Genomic DNA, 20,967 nt, shown 5'->3' on the forward strand with positions numbered 1-20,967 from the left:
TTTTGAATTCAAACTGAAAAAATTCAAAGTTATATGTTTTGGGCTCTTGACGGTGTGGCCAAGTCGTTTGGGACTTAGTCCAAACGACTGGCGGGTCATTTAAGTTTTGGGGTTTCAATTCAATTTTTGGGAATCAATGGCATCTTGTAATTTTTTTTTTTTTTTTAGATTTTTTGAAACCAATGACACACTTGTAATAATCGTTTTTTTTTTTTTTTTTTTTGAGTCAGCCCAACACAAATTGGGTCCGGCAGTAACAAATACCTTAAAAAAACAGGTAAATGAACACTAACTATGTTGAGCTTCAGTGGTGTTTGACCAATAACTACAGGTTTAAAATCAAAATTAATATCCCAAAGTATACTAGTGTGTGGACGTGTGGTGTCTCAAGAACACCGAAAAATACAAAGGGTGCAGTACAAAATTACTCATTTTACATGTAATCTCTAAAAACTAGCACCATGTGCTGTGAATCGTTATCCTGGTGACTAAGACTACGAGTCCATTTTTGCTGCAATTTCGGTGAGGCTTAGTTTGCTTCCAGCCCAATGGAAACATAACACGTGTCCATCTAACTAAACAAAAAATACTTTAAAAATTGGAACCGTTCCTAGTTGTTTTTCTTCCTATTATGCCCTTGATCTCTCCTATAGAGTTCACGTAGAAACTTCGGTTTTTCTGGAAGATTCATAAATTACATATAATGGCTCCATCCTCTTCATTGGTGGTCATTGTCACCGTAACAACGCACTGTAAAGTAACAGACTACATATTGGAATTTATTATCTTTTTCAATACAGAGGAAGGAAAGTAACAATTTTATTTGTGATTTTTCATTTTGCAGAAAGAAATAAAAATGGATGTGAGAAAAAAAAAAAAACTGATTTGGAGAGAATGGAATAAATCTTGGAATTGATTAGATTTTTATTAACTATAGTTAATCAATAATTGAAGAGTACTCATAGGTGGAGATGTGATAGAGAGAGTACTCTGATGGAGATGTGCTGGAGACTTTTCGCTCATCGTCGTCGAGTGAAATTTTTCTCGTAAAAGGGGCTCACAATGCTGTAAGAGGACTTGACATTCAAACATGTTTCCTAGGTTCGTTTGGTTGTTTTTCTTAGCCGGTAGCGTTGCAACTGCCTTAGAAGAACATGGTTTTATTTACAACGGCTTCAAAAATGCTAATTTGAGCCTTGACGGCCAAGCGGGGATCACAGGGAGCGGCCTCTTGAGGCTAACCAACATCACCCAACTGACAATGACAAGTCATGCCTTCCATCCGAAACCATTTCAGTTCAAGAACCTGTCATCAAATGGTAGCACTCTTTCCTTCTCTACTACTTTTGTGTTTGCAATTGTCCCCAAATATAGTGATTTAAGTGGTCCCGGTATTTGCTTTGTTATTGCACCATCAAGAAGCCTACCAGGAGCTCTACCAACCCAATATCTCGGCCTTTTCAATTACACCAGTAATGGGGATCCATCCAATCATGTTGTTGCTGTGGAGCTTGATACTATCGTTAACAAAGAGTTTGGTGACATAAATGATAACCATGTTGGTATTGATCTAAATAACTTAAGGTCAGCCATATCTGCTCCTGCAAAGTACTATCTCGATCGTACTGGTGGCAATTACAAGAATCTAAGCCTAATTAGTGGACAACAGATGCAAGTCTGGATTGAGTATGCCCTTTAATTCCACCCATTGATGCGCCCAAAGAAAGAGGTGGGTCTATGGACTATTGAATTGCAGAGGCAAAAGGGAAGGAGAGGGCATAATAGGAAGAAAAACAACTAGGAACGGTTCCAATTTTTAAAGTATTTTTTGTTTAGTTAGATGGACACGTGTTATGTTTCCATTGGGCTGGAAGCAAACTAAGCCTCACCGAAATTGCAGCAAAAATGGACTCCTAAGACTACCAAGAAGAGGACACGGATCATGAGCCACTTGTCGATAGAATAGGCTGTCACGTCAACGTTAAACGTGTTCTGGTGGATGCAGCGAGCCGATGCCGTCTTTTTTGTTGGTTTTTGCGCTTTAATTATCAATCCAAATTCTTTACGGACACATCCTTACCTGGTCGCCACGTCATAATTATGACGACATCCATGTGGTATTCGTGCCGCCGCACCTCAATAGTAGAGCAAACTTCTTCAAAGTTGTAATCAACCGTAACATATTTTACCTATGAATTCAAGCAAAAATAAAAAATAAAAACTTTGCCTATGAAAAGAAAACAAGCAAAAAAACTAAATGGACTTGCAAAATTACTACACTGACACTTAGATACTCAGGATGTATGCATTTCTATTTATCATTTTTATTTTATTTTTCTCGATTTATCTATCTAACAAAACAGAAAGGAGTGGGAGGACAGATTCCACGTGATAAGGTGAGACGTGCTCGACACACTCCCTAACCATAGCCACTCAAAACTCATGGAGGGTGAATTAAAAAGCTTTTATGGGGTGGGTTAAACAGTTTTTCTCACCTCACCCACCCCCACACAAAATAATCAACATTGGACAAAAATTTTATGGGTTGAATCTTTTATGGGTTGTGAGACCTCAACGCGCTGGGGCGCTTACCGACGCTTCGATTTGCCGTTACGCGCCAAGGCATATGCGCACCGGCGCGACGAAAACAACTTCGTCGCGCCCGGCACAAAAAGTATATTGGCGCCCGGCTTCGGCTAAAAACAACAGCAAATGGCGCCAAAACCAAATCAAATTTGGGCTAACACCATGTCAAATTTGGAGGCCCAACAGTTTATAAGTTCAGACGCAATTGTTGACTTTTGGTTGCTTTTTGGATAGATTCCATGGTACTGATTTAGTTTAACAAAATTGTACAAACTCTTAAAACACTTGGATCTGCCAAGTCACAACTTGTGAGGATGAATTATAGCCGCCGGATAGGCCCATGCCTACGGCCCTTAAGGACCCCATGCCTACCCCCATTATTATCATATTTTTTTTAATTGAGCTCATACTCATGTTTCCAAGCCTATAAAAGATTCAGCCCATAAAAATTTTGTCAAGTGTTGACTCAATTAAAAAAAAATTGTAATAGTGGGGGTATGCATCCAAAAATCAGCCAAAAGTCAACAATTGCGACTGAGTTTATAAACTGTTGGGGCTCCAAATTTGACATGGTACTGCACAATTGGCTGACCCATTTGATGTTATTGGGCTTATGGATAATAGGCAATTGGGCTGGCATTGTCTTGCTGACGAGTTGTTTTCAGCCGAAAGCGACATACGCTATGCCGGGCGTGACGAGTTGTTTCGTCTTTCGGGTAGCGACAAGTTGTCGGGGGTAGCGTGGCAGGTGCGTCGAGGTCTCGCGGGTTGTAGGCACGGGCATATCCTAGTATTAACACACGACAGAGTTTTAGGCTCGCAATGGGCCGGTAAGTGGAATGCTAACACCAACACCTGCAGGGTTGCCCTATAGCCAAATAAACAGTTGTTTAGGTCCCCACAGTCTAAGGGCCCCAGTATAATTTAGCTTACTATTGTTTTCAACCCATTATTGCTTTTCAGCCCACTCTTTTAATAGTTAAATAAAAACTAGAAATTACTTTAGTTCTAAATAGACTCTTTGTTTCTCTTACTTTATTTTCTCCAACATTTCTCTCGCCCTTCTCCAACCAAAAACTTCTTGCATTAATTGATCATTCGAATTTTGCTTAAGGCCTCCAATTGTCTTGAGTCGCCCCTAAACACCTGTCTCACTAATGAGAATATATTCATTTTTCATTTTGATACTTAGAAATAGTATGTGTAGTGCAGATACCGACTAGTAAAATCGGTAAAACCTTTGGGTGATGATACCAGAGGTCTAGGGCTTAAACCCCGCCAACATCAAAGAGTTACTGATCTCATTTAAAACAGGCTTACCAATAAATAAATAAAAATAGTAGGTGCGTAATGCATTGTAACTTAATGAGAATGTATATTATGATCCAAATAATAAAAAGAGTTGCAATTGTTATTAAGCGTCACCAAAAATGAGTTTTAAAACAACATACACTTTATTATAGGCCACTTAGCAACATTGTTCTACTCAAGGTGTGAAGTTTTTCTTAAAAGGCTTTGGCACTAGTTCAAGTCTCCAATTCAGTTATATACTTTATTGTGAACTCCAATGTGGACGGTGTGGGATTAATTTTGCTCCACACACACCCCAACATCTCCACTACTATGTCCCATTGTCACCAAGTACTTCGTTTTTTTAAAAAAACTCGTTTAAAATCTGAGAAGATGAAAATGAGTTTTATATTTGTTTAAAACCCGAGATTTCATTTAAAACCAGTATTTAACGATTAAAACTCGTTTTAAACGTTTTAAGTGCGTTTATTATGATATTTTCAAAATATCCAGTTTTAAACTTTTATATTTCTATTTTAAAAAATTATATAATTTATTATCGAAAACTTCCATATTCTTTTTTTCTACATTCTTTATGAAATTGCAACTTCTAAAATTGTTTCAATTGGTACTTGTTAATTTGTCTTGTAGTGTTGAGATAAGAAATTTTTAAATATCACTTATAAAATGACGATTTTTAAAACTTTTAGTTTAAATTTTGCTACATTTTCATTTGTGATTTCTTTCAATCATAGACAAACAAAATTCCTATGTCTATAATTATTATTTTTTTCCCGTTTTTATTGGGTTTTTTACGTTTTATACCCATTTATTTTGCCAACGTTCTTTTACGGTTTTTTTTTTTTTTTTAATGAGATTTGTATTCATAATGATAACGAATTTTACAAATGATTAGGACAAGCGTGCAACAAGCTGCGCCGCAAGTCCTTTCTGAATATCAAATCCCATCCTTCTAAAAACAAACTCGTTAGAACCAGTTGTCATAACGTTACTGTCAATAACTTTCTAAAGTCGCTTGAGGAGCTCAACAGACTGTTTTTCCAAGAAACCAAAAGTGTCGAAACTAAACGAAATTAAACAATATTGGTTAGCCCTGCAAGCTTCCTCATGCTTCTCCATCTTTCTTGTTGTTGCTCTCTTAGCTGCTTTTCCCACCTCAAAGCCATCATTCCCCAACCCTACCAATAGAGAGACTCCAGTTACATCAACACATGCATGTTTTCCTTCAGACCAACTGTAGATCAAGACATCCGCAGGGCGAAGTGTCAATCTGCCCTCATTTGGATCAGTGAGAAAGTTAACAGGAGCTTTTTTCTTTACTTGTACTCCAGCCCTCCAAAATGCATCACACAAAATATCTCTAACATGATCATGTCGGTATTTAAAACCCGAAAAATGTCTACAATGTGATGCATGGTCCCCATAAGCATTTAATATACTTTTTTTGCATACAGGGTAAAGACTACCATCAGAGTACAGAGGAATCATAAGACGATATCGGAGAATGGCACGATACTCCACCTGTGACATATGATGTCCGAGTCTCTCTATCGGAATAGCAAGTAGAAATTTGTTTGCATGTTCCGACTGCAAGCATCCAATGACTGCTTTCTGACGAGCAGATAACTCAAACTCCCTCTCAAGACTAACAACCATCAGATTTTTTTTTCATCATTTTGTTGAGCTTTTTGTTTTAAACCTGTAATAAACTTTTATTAAACTTCCCGTTAAAAACCTATCCCGTACTTGGTGACAATGCTATGACCTACATTTTACGGTTAAAAAATGTCAATTCTAGAAAAGGGGTCGCACAAACACACCCACAACTGAATATATATGGCTGTGAATACGTACATATATATTCGTTTTAGGAACATACACTTAATTGTTTTTGCTTGTATGCAATTTGGCAAATAAGTGTATGTTCCTAAAACGAATGTATATGGACGTTTTTGTTTTTGCTTCTACGCAATTTGGCAAATAAGTGTATGTTCCTAAAACGAATGTATATGGACGTATTCACAGCCATATTCAGTTGTCTGACAGAATGAGGTTTGGTGCAGTATCGTACATTTACATAAAAGTTCATAGTTGAGCTATATATGTCGTATTAATCCGACGAATGTGACCGAGATTTGGAGCTTGGTTCACTCTCTCTCTCTTTTTCGCTAAAATTGGAGCCTGGTTCACTCTGGAATAAGCTTAAACTCAAATACATTGAGCAGTCAGTTTCTTAGTTTATCCTAGCTTAGCTCCTTCCAATGACTGCAATATAATAATGTTATCCACATTTTACCACCAAGGTATTTTCTAATTATTACATGATCACACAAAAGTGTCCTGATTTTGCGAAATTAATCTCATGACTGTGGTGTTAAACGACGCATTTCCATCATTAGTATCCTTCCAGCTTAGTGAATTTGTCACTTGATACTTCAAATTACTCCTCACAATTTGATATATGAGGCGAGTTTCTAGTTATTGATGGGAGGGAGACATATCATTTAATCATTTTCCTTCATATCGATAATGTGATGGTGTACTAATTAGGATTAGCCGATATGATATCCAACCATGACTAAACCCAACAAATAACTTGTAGGCAGTGTTAAATTATTACAAACAAGAAGAAAGCTGAAGAGACAATGGTGTGACATCTCATCTCTGAGATTATAAACAGCGCAAGATGCATCCATAGTAAACTCCTTGCAATATGCCCACACACACATCACACATTTATATAGGACCATTTCATGTTTCCAAATAAAAATCCGGTCTTTTTCCCTTTTTTTTTGTGTGTGGAGTTTTTGAACCTTTAATTTCTCGCTCCGTTTTCATTATTTATTTTGGAATGATTAATTGATGAGTTGCTTAGCTGTATTCAGTATTCTTAGATAGTGAGTTAGTAACATATTGTAGGTTAATTTGGTTATTTACTTTTATTTAATTTTTTATCTCATCTTATAAGCATCTTCCATCTAAACTGTATGCAGTTGCTTGCAAGGCCAAATATTTCGGGATATTAGGATATATCGGAGGGGCCAAAAAAAGATATATATCGGATATATCGATATGTCGGAGAGATAAATCGTTTTTGCCTATTTTGGTGATAAAATTAAAAAAAAACGAAAAATCGGAATATATCGGAAATATCGCCGATATATAACGATATATATCGGGATATATCGGTCAACAGTCAACAAAATCGGTTAAAAGTCAAACTGTCCAACCAAGTCAAACGATATATATCGAATATATCGGAATATGTCGAAATATATCGCTGATATATATCTTTATATCGGTTTTACCGATATATATCGGTTAAAAAAATATCAAATTTTCGGAGCCGAAATTTCGGATTTTTCGAAGTCGGATGGCTGAAAAAACGATATATATCGGCGATTTTTCGAAAAATCGACCGATATTTTCGGCCTTGGTTGCTTGAGCAATGATTGTGTGGGTCTTGTTATGGGTAAGTACAACATTGCCAAAATGGTGTCATCTTTTGGATATTCGTGAATTTGTTCTTATAGATATATCCAAGTACATGTCTGATAATCACCATTGGCCTACTAACAATGCAACATCATGTGTTCATAACTCCATAGCTCTTCATGTGTTGATCTTTCTTGTGAAATAATGTGGGGGAGGAATCACAACTTCACTAGAAAGTACATTCAAGTTAGATTTTACCGATCAGTTAGTTTGTAGAGGAATCAGTGAATCACATCACTTTAAACTTTTAAAGAATATGCCATGCCTATGCCTACGTACACATTCTTTTCAAGATTTTGACAAGTCACCATCTTATGTTTAGGAACTATTTATTTATTTTTTGATGGTAAAAACCGGTGAGAAACTCACGGGCTCCATAATTCATTCATTATTTAGAAATTGGTCTAAAAAGCCATTACAAACTTACACTTCAAGAGAAAACTCTGTATTCCATGCCTATTTTGCAAGTGTGAACATAAAATATTACAAGGTTATGGGAGTAAATATAAACAAATGAGAATTGAAGCTACTTGATTGAAACAGAAGAAATGTATAAGAGTGCTTACTTCCAAGTCCAGGAGGATGCTTTAGCTCTGTCTCCACGAACTTAGATTATAGTTTTGGCATCTCCTTCCAAAATGGTTTCCTGGCATTGCTTTCGCTGATGTAGAATATAGAGCTGGTTACTGTCTAATTTTGTTTAGTAAATCTAAGTTTACTAAAAATAAGTAATTTTCGTTTTTATTCTTTAATCCTAATTTAGAAGTGTCTAGAAGTATAGTTTATGGGTTTTAGTAGTCTTACAAGATTATTGTTATGATATAGATAGATTAGGAAAATGTTTCTTAGTGTTTTAGTAGGTTTATTTCTAAGATGATTTCAAGGAGTTCTCTAAAATAAATAGTTTTATGGACGAAAATTGTACATAATCAACTCTTCAATATTATCAATAAATTTATGTTTTAATTTATCTCTTTTATGTTTTAATAAACTTTTTATATCATTTTCATTACATCAATTGGTATTAGATTAGTGGTGTCAAATCCGTTTTCAGAGAATATGACAAAGCGGTGTCCATGATTTTCGACAGCATGAAAAATGTTTGATAGTTCTTTTTTATCAGTTATTTTAAAATTTTTGTTAAGTCTGAAAGATTGACGAAAAACTAATTTTCTTTCTGCTGCAGGTTGAAACGACGGTATTACGAGCGAAATAAATTCATAAAAAATCCGTGAAGAAAAATTTCGCTTCGAATGATCTCAATGCGTTATAAGAAATAAAAAAAGGTGAAGATACTTAACCTAAAATTGGTGAAATAAAATAAAGCGTTAAGCGAAATCAATTGAGAGTTAGAAAAAGAAAACAAATATTTAATCGAGAGGCAGAGCGGAGATCTTATGATGAATTTGGGAAAACCTACGATATAATGGAAGAACACAAACGCTTAAAAACAAAGGTGATAGAATTGAAGTTACTCGTGACGACCAAAGATCAGGAACTTAAACATGTGCAAAAAGAGGTAGAGAAAAATAACACGATGATGAAAGATTTAAATGAGCGACTCGGCCAAGATCACGTACGTGCAAATGAAACATTGTGAATCGTCCGTAAGACAATTGACAGAAAATAATTTTATATATCCTTTAGTAAATACGACTTTCGGATTTATCAACGCAAATAATTCTTGAGCCCCGAACCTTCTATTATATTCATCTCATAAACGGTCCGCTCTTGTCAAAATTAACAATAACAGAATTGGTAATTGTCCCGGTGCAATTTGCCACCACTCTAATAATTATGCAATTTCTTTGATCAACAGAATTGCCTTCGCACACATTAATTGGGAATAAGCCATTATAACTTCATCTTTTTCTTCTTTCGTCTCAAAATCATCGACTTCGTCCAACTCAACTTTCTCGAGCACTAATAGTTTTTGTATTTCCTCTATTGATGTTCGTCGCGACCTCATGTCTTCACTATATCTACCACCTTCTTTCCATCTCTCAAATTCCATGATCGTCATCCCACTCACTCGTTTCTTTTTTATACTTAGTTTATTTTTCGTTCAAATTCTTGCAAATCACTTGATCGACTTCTAATGTTTTGCTCCGGTTTTTCGATCTAAGTATATACAATGCGTTTTTGTCCAAATTCATATGGTTTCGATCCTTTGGTAATGGCTCTCTTGTTATCCTATTATTGTTCGTAATCCAAGTGCTATGTGCAGTCCAATTCCAGTTTTCTTGTTAATATAGGATCCATGTCTTCATGTTAGCTCACGCACATGTTCTGTTCTCTTAAATTCCAATTCATACTTAAACTAATTAATCTCTTGTTATTACTCTTTTACCCTTCCATTTAATTCAAATGCAAAAAATCATCCGTGTTTCTGTACATATTAAGAGTTTCTCTTTTACTTTCTACTGTTATTACGTTACTGACACTCCTTTAATGACATTTCCAACATTAATTTTCTCTTGCATGTGTGTAAACTGCAATTCTGACATTATTTCTAAGTCCTTCATTCAGTACACTTTGTTTGTTCACTTTTTACACTAGTTCTTTTTATTTTGTCGTCATGTGTTTCATTACCAAGCTTGGTCCCACACGTCTTTTTTCAAAAACCTTGTTTGCATGTATGCTGGGCATGTTCCTATTATCCAATGGCCATTAGTCAATTCCCTTCCAAAGCTAATAAAATATTCGCATGTGTTATTTAAGTCTACGTATATGCAAACCAACTTAATTAGAGTTTTTATCGAAGAAAAAAAAATAAAAATAAAAACTTAATTAGAGTTATTATTTTCTTTTTTTGATAAAATCTTCATAGATATATTTATATTAAAACATGCATAATAGTATCTGGAGAATACATATAAACGTACTTTGGTCCATATGATCTAGCCCAGTTAGCCAAACTCATTGGCCAAGAGTTTCGTTACAGAAATGGTTCTAAAACCAAAAAACGAAAAAGAACTTAAAGAGGCACGAGTGTTTTTTAGAATAGCATTCTAGGTTCAATTTGAATTCTTTTCAGGCTCCGTCAGAATCCTAGTAACTTCTTTACTGGTCCCTTCAAAAGTAGCTTCCAATAGATGATTCTGCCTAGCCAAGTTCATTGCAAACTCAGCTACTAACAAATGTGCTTCTTTATTTGATAAAACTCTACTCTGTTGCGTAGCAGCAACAATACGTCCTCTATTCCAGTCTCTAATAATCACAGCAGACACACTTGTTTTCTTAGCACACATAAACAAACAAGTGTAATTAACTTTAACCTTTCCGAAGGGAGGACCAACCCAATTCTCCTCTGTGCAAGGTAAAATAACAGAGATGTGAGATAGGTCACTATCTACAGTCATCCACTCTTTCCAAGTAGAGAAAGTTTTCTCTAAGACAGAGATAAAGTTAGGTTTCATAAAACTAAACCTACACTTATTTCGATGCCACCATATATTATACATAAGAGAGAAAACATATAGAGATAAATGTTCATAATTGCTATCTCTACTTCTAAAGTAATTAAACCAGTTTTGTGTTACAAAAGCATCACAATCCACCCTTAAATCCAGCCAAGAGGATAACCAAAGCCTTGTAGTCCAAGGGCAAGTAAAAAAGAGATGTTGGAAGTCCTCAACATGATTATTGCAGAAAACACAACAGTTATCCACAGGAACATGGTGCTGCTCAAGAGTAGCTCTAGTAGATAAGATATTGTTTGCAATTTTCCATAGAAAAAGCTTCACTCTTGAAGGAATATTCAACTTCCAAATAATCATAAAATCATATGATTATTGAGCAGAAGAACACTAGCCAAGATTACTTTCCAACTTTCTAATATAATTGAACGCAAATTTCACAAAAAATCTTCCATTAACTGCAGGGTTCCACATCAACTTATCTGAAGAAGATGGCCTAGCACTGATACTCACAATAGAGTTTAGAACTAGACTAGGAACCAGAGCACTGAGTCCCACACAATCCCAAGAACTATTAGGATTAATGAACTCATTAACAAGAAGATTAAGATCCACCAAAGGTGGCAGAGGCACAACCATGTCAATCAGAGAGCATGGTTTATCCATCACCTTAATCCATTGATCAGTTCAGAATTTCACAGAAGCACCATCCCCAATGCTCCAGATAGCCCCCAACTCTACAAATCTCTTAACTTTTTGTAAACCTCTGCATATAGGAGACACCCCAGAGGAGGGGTCAACATGATTATGAAGAGTCAGATATTTCTCATATTTGGCAAACATAAGATCACTCCATAAAGATTTCTTAGAGACAACCTTCCATAATAGTTTACAGAGCATAGCTAGATTAAAGATATGAGAATCTCTTAGCCCTAACCCCAATCAGCTTTAGGTATACATAACTTTTCCTAGGTGCATAAATGAATAGCATTACTATCAGCATCATTTCACCAGAAATTACGACAAGCTTTATCCATTTTAGAGGTGATATCAAGAGGTAGATAAAAGGCAGACATGGAGTAAATAGGTTTTGCCTATGCAACAGCCTTAACTAGGGTAGTTTTACTTGCCTGTGAAAGCAGTTTTCCTTGCCAATTTGAGACAGCCCCTCGTACCTTATCCAAAAGAAAGCTGAAGTCCTAGATTTTTTATGTCGAGAAAATAATGGGAGAACCCAAGTATTTATCTCTCACAGACATAGGTCTCACCTGAAGGGTATGCATTACAACTTCTTGGATGTCTTGAGAAGTACATCTACTAAAAAGAACACTGAACTTATCCAAATTCACCATCTGACCAGTGGAATTATAATAAAGGTCCATAATCTTTTTGATTTTGTGAACTTCAAAAGGGGAAGTTTTTCCAAAAATAATTAGATCGTCAGCATAGAGCATATGTGAAACACTAGGTGCCCTCCTCGAGATCTTAATGCTAGAAATATATTGTGTAGCTTGGGCCTGAAGAAGAAGTCTTGACAAGGCCTCGATGAGAATGATGAAGAGATAGGGGGACAAGGGATCCCCTTGTCTAAGTCCCCCCAAAGGTGTGATAGTCCTAAGGTGGGACCCATTCAACAAGACATTATACTTCACTGTAGATATGCATAATTCCACTAGACTTATCCACTTGCTCGAGAAACCCAGTTTAACCATGATAGCAAGAAGAGCTCCCCAATCAACTCGATTATAAGCTTTCGACATATCAACTTTAAAAGCAAACAAACCCAATTTATTCTTTTTAGCCTTTTATATTTTACGTACAATCTCATGAACCACTCCTATATTATCCCCAATAGATCTTTTGGGAGCAAAAGCCCCTTGATTAGGTGATATAAACTTGGGCATTAAACTTCTCAGCCTATTTGCAAGGATCTTAGAAATAACCTTGTAAGAGACATTACAGAGGCTAATAGGTCTATAATGAGAAGTATTTGAGGGGCAATCAATAATCTTAGGAATCAAATAAATGTAAGTTTGATTGAGGTATATTCCAAACATGCCAGTATTGAAAAAATATTGTACCATCCATACTCTGTAATGTAGGAAAGTCATCATGCCCAAGAGCTTTCAAACCACCCATACTCTTCACCACCTTTCTAATCTTAGTTCTAAATGGACATCTAGTTAGAGAAACATTTTCAGAGATAGAGATACAAGGTTCAAACAAATCTAGGATGATATCAAGGGAGGGTAGAAGAGCTGGATTTGGTGGAGGTCTAAAAGTATCCTCGAAAGATGAAATGAACACTTGTGCAACTTCTAGTCTAGAAGTAACCCAAAGACCTACTTCATTATGAATTTTGTCAATACTATTCCTTCTGCTTCTGAAACTAGCATTAGAATGGAAGAATTTAGTATTGTTATCAGCCTCCAGAACCATAGAAGTATTTGAGTGCTGCTTCCAATACGATTCCTCCTTTTTGTACAACTCCAAGATATGCTCCTTTATAATTCTAATCTCCGCCAGCACGAGATCAGAAACCAGGCCAACCAGAAGAGAAGAGAGAGCAGATTCAACCTCTTTAATTTGAGAAAAAATATTTTCAAAATAAGTTTTGTTCCAAACCCTCAAAGAGGATTGCAGCTCAACAAGTTTAGAGTTCAGATTAAATGAAGGAGACCCATGAACATGAGTTTGCCAACAATGTTGAATCACCTCCATCTTTAGTCCACATCTCATGAAACCTAAAGGGTTTAGGGTCATTATCAAACTTCCCAGAAACATAAACAACTAAGGCAACATGATCAAAAGAAGGAGTAGTGACATGATCCATAGAAACCAGAGGAAAGAGATTTAACCACTCAGCAATAGCAACAACACGATCAATCCTCTCCTTTATATTAGCAGCCCCTAATCTATTATTAGACCAAGTAAAAGCAGAACCATAATAGCCAAGATCAGCCATCTCAAGATCCTTTATCGGGGAAACAAAATCATCAATATACCTAAAGGGTGTGGGATTCCCACCCTCCTTTTCAGACAAACTAGAAATGGCATTAAAGTCACCCAGAATCAACCAAGGCCCAGAAAGAACATTTCTCAAATATCTTAAATAGTTCCAAACAACAATATGTTTATGAGCAACAGGATCTCCATATATAAAATATACATGCCATGAAACATTCGAGAGGTAATTTAAAAACGTACCAGAGATGGCATTTTTGTTCCCATCCACCACTGAGAAAGAAATGGTATCCTTATAGAGAACATCAAGGCCTTCACTTCTTCCAACATGATCAACTACAAAAACTTGAGGATACTTAAGCTTTTTCTGTACATACTTCAACTTCTTATATAATAATTTAGTCTCTACTAAAAATAAAACATCAGGATCAAACTTCTTAACTAAAGCTAAAACACTATGAATGGCCTCTGAAGATCCCATTCCCCGATAGTTTCAGGATGTAATCATGACTTCTTCAGGAAAGCGTACAGAACCCAACTAACTCACACTTATACAACTTCAATCCTCCTTGAAGAAAACAAAGACGAAACCATATGAACTCCGATAATAACAGAAAGAATCAAATTGTAGTTCACAATTGAATTCACAAACCCAGAAGATAAAGACATTCAATCACTTTCTTATCACCCTCCAAAAGGCTCATCGAGAAGTTATACATAAAACTGAATATGGATCACTGCATCTGAAAAGTACTTCAGCGAGATCATCATTAAGTGATATTCTTCTACCAGCTCATAAAACCCGGAATAGGACTAACACTTCACCACAAGAAAGAGCCCAGCTATCAATGGAAAAAATCTCTTTTCAGCAATTCATCCCTAACTAACACACAAGAAATCAGCGAATCAAGACCTAGTTTCCTTTCAATAGAGCGTTATGTATCTCAATGGTATTAGCGTCACTTGTAACCCAATTCACCATTGATATAAACACACCTAAAAAAGATGCACCTCCACTCCAAACTTTATACAGAAGAACAAGACTTGAAATTCAGTTGAAATAGGCAATTTCGGAGAAGGTGGAAGGAAGTGATCGAGTTAATTAGCTACTAGGATCAGAATTCATCATCTTAAACAACTAGAAAATGGCCTAAATCTAATCGGAGTAGGCCTAAAACTCACCGAAAATACTCTGGATGGCCGTAATTTTGGGATACTCTACCACCTTAGGCAGGCACTGCCATCACACTGAGAATAAACTAAAATATAAAGTTGCAAAGTTGTCTTCTTCCTAAAGTTCATTCCCTTTTCAGTTCAGATCTCAAACCGGCTACCGCAGATCTCAAACCCTAACACAAATTAAACAAAACATAAGAAACCCTGGTGTTTATTATATACAATTGTAATACACTTACCCAAGCAAAATTGTGAAGAAGAAGGAGCCAAGTCAGTGTAACTCGGACAGACTCGGTTCAGAATCAGTGTAACTCGGTTGGACTCAGTTCATAATCGGTTAGAGTCCTTACTTGCATGTGGCGGGACGTTGGATTTCTTATTGCCTACAAAGTCATTCCCACAATATGTTCCATGCCAAATACCGTCATTTGGGTCTATTTTTCGCCACCCTCCCATTTTTTCCAATCCTTTCTATATTTCTAGTTTACATTTTTTATGTTATGTTTTGAATATTTCTTATTTTGCCTACATTCATATTAATCATATTAATATTCAGCCTCCCAAGTTATTTAGTTTACATTGATTCATGCATATTTATCATATTTATCGACATTACATTTTCACATATATCTATTCGTTTAAATTCATATAACCCCTTGTTATTCATTCTGCTTATTTTTTTTCTCATTACTTTTCCTCGCTAATTTTCTTCTCTCTTCTTTGCCATATGAACTTTGTTCACATGCCAAAGAGGGGGCGGTGTTTCGACCCCCACCTATGTGGCAAACGTTCATTGGTAGGGATCTCAACTTTATTCGTTTAATCGACAGGACTAAAACCCAATTTGCAATATCATGGATCAATGTATAGGCCCATTAACTCATGTGTCTAAGTCTGAACCCTAACCACATGGCTTGCCATTTACGTATATTAATTTATGTTCAGATCCGTTACTTAGCAAAGAGATAATCATCAACTAAGAGTCATACTTCATTACAATTATTTGAATTACAAGAAATCTCTATTCTACACATATAAATACAAAACTATTTTTCATAAAGAATTACGCTCTTGAGACTTGATCCCATCGATAATTTGGGTACGTAGGCAACCGAAATGTACAATCTCATAATTCTCTTAATCACCATCACTTTTTTCACTACTTTTCTATGTTATTCATCTCTTTCGTCACCACTTAGTGTTTTGATCATATTTGGTCGAAATAATTGTCTAATTATTTTTAGTAAATCCAAATTTACTAAAAACAAGTAATTTTCGTTTTTATTTTTTAAGCCTAATTTAGAAGTGTCTAGAAGTCTAGTTTATGGGTTTTAGTAGTCTTAGAAGGTTACTATTATGATATAGATAGATTAGGAAAATATTTTTTAGTATTTTAGTAGGTTTCTAATTTAAGATAATTTCAAGGAGTTTTCTATATAAAGAGTTTTATGGACGAAAATTATACGTAATCAACTCTTCAATATTATTAATAAACTTATGTTTTAATTTATCTCTTTTATGTTTTTATGAACTTTATATATCGCTTCCGTTACGTCATCTGCATTGGAAACTTTACTAGTAACTCTGTTGCTAGAACTTCTGCTTTACCAGGAGAAGTGGCTTTCACTTTGCTGACCATATTGGAATCTTGAATGAAATTGTGTCCTCATGGGTTTGAACCCATGACCTTATGTCTCTACTACTCTCTAATGTGGGGGGCTTTAGTCCCACATTGGTTACTAAACTTAAGTCTCTTAAGTTTCTATTGGTTTGTGTCCTTATGGAGGGATAGTGTAGACAGATATAAGGAAGTGCTTGCGCGCACACAAGGCCACCTTGGTTTGAGGGCTCTCGAGAGGTGGGAGCTCCAGAAAATCTTAGTGCATGGCGCGCGCAGGGGGGGGGGGGGTGCAAATCCACCGATTTGGGCTTCGCGTGGGTGCGAGTATTGGGCTTGTTTTTGCGGAAAATATCTTTTGGTCTTCTTTCCAAAACTCTTTCTCCTTATTTCCAAAAAACTGTTTCCACTTCTTTCCTTATCTGGTCGAGTCAACGAGATCCACTTTTCTCTCCATATTAAAACTTGCCAGCAGAGTCGTGCCTTGATGCACGAGAGTGATTCTCGCTTTCAGTTGCGAGTGCAAGTTATATAAAAAGAAAGGTCTTTCTGTTTTAGAAGACACGCTGATTTCAAACAGCTATCCTCTTCCAAAAATAATGTCTGGAGTACTGAGAGTTCCTACAGGGCAGGTCGTTTGCTGGTGACTTGTTCTTCCATTGTTGTATCTGGGAGGCGTGCGCTTGATGCTGGCACCATCCATACCGGCGGCGTTTTTCATCTTAAGGAAATTGTGACGAGCACAATCCTCAGTGATAAGTTTTATTTGCATTCTTATTACTATTTTCAGTACTAGTTAAATACAATCTTAAGACGAAAAAAATTTATTATCTAGTATTGTATTTGTGCTCGTTTGTTCTTTATACTGCTGAAATGGAGAAACCTAGTGCTAAGTCTGTCAAACCTGAGATTTTTTATGGCAGAAATTTCAAGCGCTGGCAGATGAAAATGCATTTTTATCTGACTAATCTGAAACTAGTTGAATGGATTTCGACTGAGAAACCCATTTCAAATGACAATGAAGAAGAATCTGGTCATTCTGGTGGTGTGGAAAGATGGGAAAATAAGGATTATTTATGGTGAAATTACATAATTGATTGTCTTTCTCTTGAATTGTATGATGTTTATGTTGTGTGTACGACTGCTACAGAGTTGTGGAATTTACTTGATAAGAAGTATGCTACTGAAGATGCAGGTTCGAAAAAGTTTCTTGTAGAAAAGTTTCTGGAATTTAAGATGGAAGATGGGAAATCTGTTGTTTCTCAAGTGGAGGAGCTGCAAATAATTATTCATGAGATTTTCCAGGAAGGTTATAAAATTTGCAAAGGTTTCTAGGTTGCTTCCATCATTGAGAAACTCCCTTCTTCGTGGAAGGAGTACAAAAACAGTCTTAAACATAAGAAGAAATAGATGACCTTAGAAGATCTGATCGTCAACCTTCGGATCGAGGAGGATAACAGGAAGGCTGAAATCAATGTGGAGACTTCATATATGAAGGCTAAGGCTAACCTGGTTGAAGGTAACGTTGCTAGTTCTTCTAAGTCTAAGTCGTCTAAATTCCAAGCCAAAAAGAAACCATATGTGAACAAAAATAAATAGTCCCAACCTCACTTCAAAAAGAAACCTTACAATCCTAAAATTCATTGCTATGTGTGCGGATCACGAGGTCATATAGACCCGGACTGTAAATTCAAAATAGGTCCAAATGATGGGAAGAAAGATAAGGCACAAGCAAATGTAGTTTAGGATGGTAACTTTTCTGCTGTGGTAACTGAGGTTAATTTGGTGAGTAACATGACTGATTGGTGGGTAGACACTGGGGCTATCAAACACATCTGTGGCACTAAAAGTGCATTTGCGTCCTTCACTCTTCTGGGAGAAGGAGAAAGCCTGTTCATGGGTAACTCATCTGCTTCTAGAGTTGAAGGAAAAGGGACTGTTAATTTGAATTGAAGTTAACTTCTGGAAATGTTCTTAATTTGAAGGATGTTCTTTATGTTCCTGATATTAGGAAAAATCTGGTTTCTGGTTCCCTTTTAAGTAAAAAGGGGTTCAAACTTGTCTTTGAGTTAGACAAATTTGTTCTGACTAAGGGGGGGAACCTTTGTGGGTAAAGGTTATTTAGATGAAGGCTTGTTTAAGCTCAATGTAACTGATTTTGAATTTAATAAATCATCTACTTCTTCTTATATGGTTGAGTCCTTTGATCTGTGGCATAGTAGACTTGGACACGTTAATAATGTTTCGATTAAAAAACTGATGCATCTAGGTAACATATCCAAGAATACTATTTCTGAAAACAAGAGATGTGAAGTATGTGTAGAATCTAAATATGCTAGGAAACCTTTTAAAAAGGTAGAAAGAAACACTGAGTTGTTGGCATTGATTGACACTGACTTATGTGATCTTAAAGGTTACATGACTAGAGGAGGTAATAAATATTTTGTTACATTCATTGATGATGCTTCACGTTTCTGCCATGTTTATCTTCTTAAGAGTAATGATGATAGCTTAGCTAGATTTATTTCCTTTAAAACTGAAGTTGAGAACCAGTTAGACAAGAAAATAAAAATAGCTAGGTCTAATAGAGGAGGTGAATATTCTGGTCGTTTCAATAAATTTTGTGAAGATAATGGTATTGTACATGAGACCACTGCCCCTTATGCTCCCCAATCCAATGGGATAGCAGAGAGGAAAAATAGGACTCTCAAAGATATGATCAATTCAATGATCAATAGCTCTGGGGCTTCTATGAACCTATGGGGGGGGAGGCTTTGCTAATGACCTATTATATTTTGAATAAGATACCTTTTAAAGACACAGATAAAACTACATATGAGATGTGGAAAAATAGGACATCGTCTTATAAATATGTTAAAGTGTGGGGGTGTTTGGCTAAGGTGTCTATACCAACACCCAAGAGGACTAAACTTGGCCCTAAAACTGTAGATTGTGTCTTTATTGGGTATGCACAGAATAGCAGTGTCTACAGGTTTTTAGTTTTCAAATCTAAAAATAAATTTGTTGATGATTATTGAGTCTAGGGATGCTGTCTTTTTTAAGGATAAATTCCCATTTATTGAGAGATCTGGAGGGACTCTGAGTTCTTCAAGACTTGTTCCTAGAGTTTGAGAAGATTCTTCTGCTGAAGATGAAATCGAACTCATGAGGAGCAAGAGACCTAGGACTAACACCTCTTTTGGATCTGATTTCCTTACTTTCTTGGTAGAGGATGATCCTCAGACCTATTCAGAGGCCATGTCATCTTCTGATGCTGTATTTTGGAGGGAGGCCATTCTAAGTGAATATGAGTCCATTATAACCAATAACACTTGGGAGCTGGTTGAGTTGCCCCCTGGTTGTAAAACTATTGGAAACTATTGGTTATTTAGAAAGAAACTTAAGGCAGATGGATCCATTGATAAATATAAAGCGAGATTAGTAGCAAAAGGCTATAAACAGATAGAATGGTTTGATTTCTTTGATACTTACTCTCCTGCGACAAGGATTACATCTATCAGAATGTTAATAGCTTTTGCTTCTACTCGTAATCTCGTAATTCACCAAATGTTAAAACGGCATTTCGAAATGGGGAATTATAAGAGGATATATATATGGATCAACCAGAAGGTTTTGTTTTAGAAGGCCTTGAGAGAAAAGTTTGTAGACTAAAGAAATCTCTTTACGATCTCAAACAAGCTCCTAAACAGTGGCATGAGACATTCCACCAAAAAAAGAACTAATTTGATTTACCATGTAATGGTTTTTTTTTTGGTTGGCTACCCTGTAATGTTCATTTAACATCAACCCAACTATATAAAATTGAGTGTGACATATAATATTATAAATATTCGTGCGAAGTTGGAAACCTTTTAAAATAAGGGGCGTGGTATTGGCACCCCACTTTATGGGATTGACACCCTTTTAACAAAAAATAAAACAATAATGGTTATTTCTTATATGTCTTTTTACACCCCACATGCCCTATAGTTCTACGGCATTGGGTTGCCACAAGATCCCAAATCCCACGGCAGGCAGTTGTTGCGACAGAGATTGCACAATCTACGACATCGGGTTGTTGCGAGATCCCATATCCCACGACAGGCAGTTGCTGCAGAGCATTTTTTTTGTGTTTTTTGTTTTTTTTTTCACTTCAAAATTTGAATATTGAACACACACGACATATGAATACCTCATTTTCTTCTTTAAAACTTCTTTATACACTCCAAGAACAACACTAAAACCATGACAAAAAAAATGTACAATCGATGCATAATTTTGCTATCTCGGGGCAAATATTTTCAAATGCTATAAGAAAAACTTGTGATCAAATTAATGAAGAAGAGTTTTGATAATTAACACAAACAAATACTCCATTTTAGTGAATACAACCATCTC

The 20,967-nt window shown here is 36.0% G+C and overlaps 1 protein-coding gene and 1 pseudogene across 1 annotated transcript; one reads left to right on the forward strand and one right to left on the reverse strand.

The window, feature by feature from the left end:
- The first annotated feature begins 476 nt into the window (after window positions 1–476).
- On the forward strand, window positions 477–1,914 carry LOC147514533 (L-type lectin-domain containing receptor kinase SIT1 pseudogene; annotated as a pseudogene).
- Window positions 1,915–11,498: 9,584 nt separating this feature from the next.
- Window positions 11,499–14,256, reverse strand: LOC147514534 (uncharacterized). Its single transcript, XM_086592615.1, has 3 exons — window positions 13,527–14,256; window positions 12,867–13,390; window positions 11,499–11,687 (listed from the first exon to the last, which is right to left on the reverse strand). Exons 1-3 carry the CDS (start codon window positions 14,254–14,256, stop codon window positions 11,499–11,501), a joined length of 1,443 nt encoding a protein of 480 aa, XP_086448741.1.
- Window positions 14,257–20,967: the final 6,711 nt, after the last annotated feature.

Source organism: Coptis chinensis, chromosome 2, assembly GCF_015680905.1.
Source record: "Coptis chinensis isolate HL-2020 chromosome 2, ASM1568090v1, whole genome shotgun sequence".
In the NCBI taxonomy this organism is placed as follows: domain Eukaryota; kingdom Viridiplantae; phylum Streptophyta; class Magnoliopsida; order Ranunculales; family Ranunculaceae; genus Coptis; species Coptis chinensis.

Coding starts and splice junctions, on each gene's coding strand:
- LOC147514534 (XM_086592615.1), bottom strand. CDS start 14,256: ATGGGATCTTCAGAGGCCATTCATAGTGTTTTAGCTTTAGTTAAGAAG. Junction 13,391..13,526: donor GATGTGGACTAAAGATGGAG/GTGATTCAACAT, acceptor CTCAAATTAAAG/AGGTTGAATCTGCTCTCTCT. Junction 11,688..12,866: donor TATTTTTTCAATACTGGCAT/GTTTGGAATATA, acceptor CTATTATGGAAG/GTTGTCTCTAAGAAATCTTT.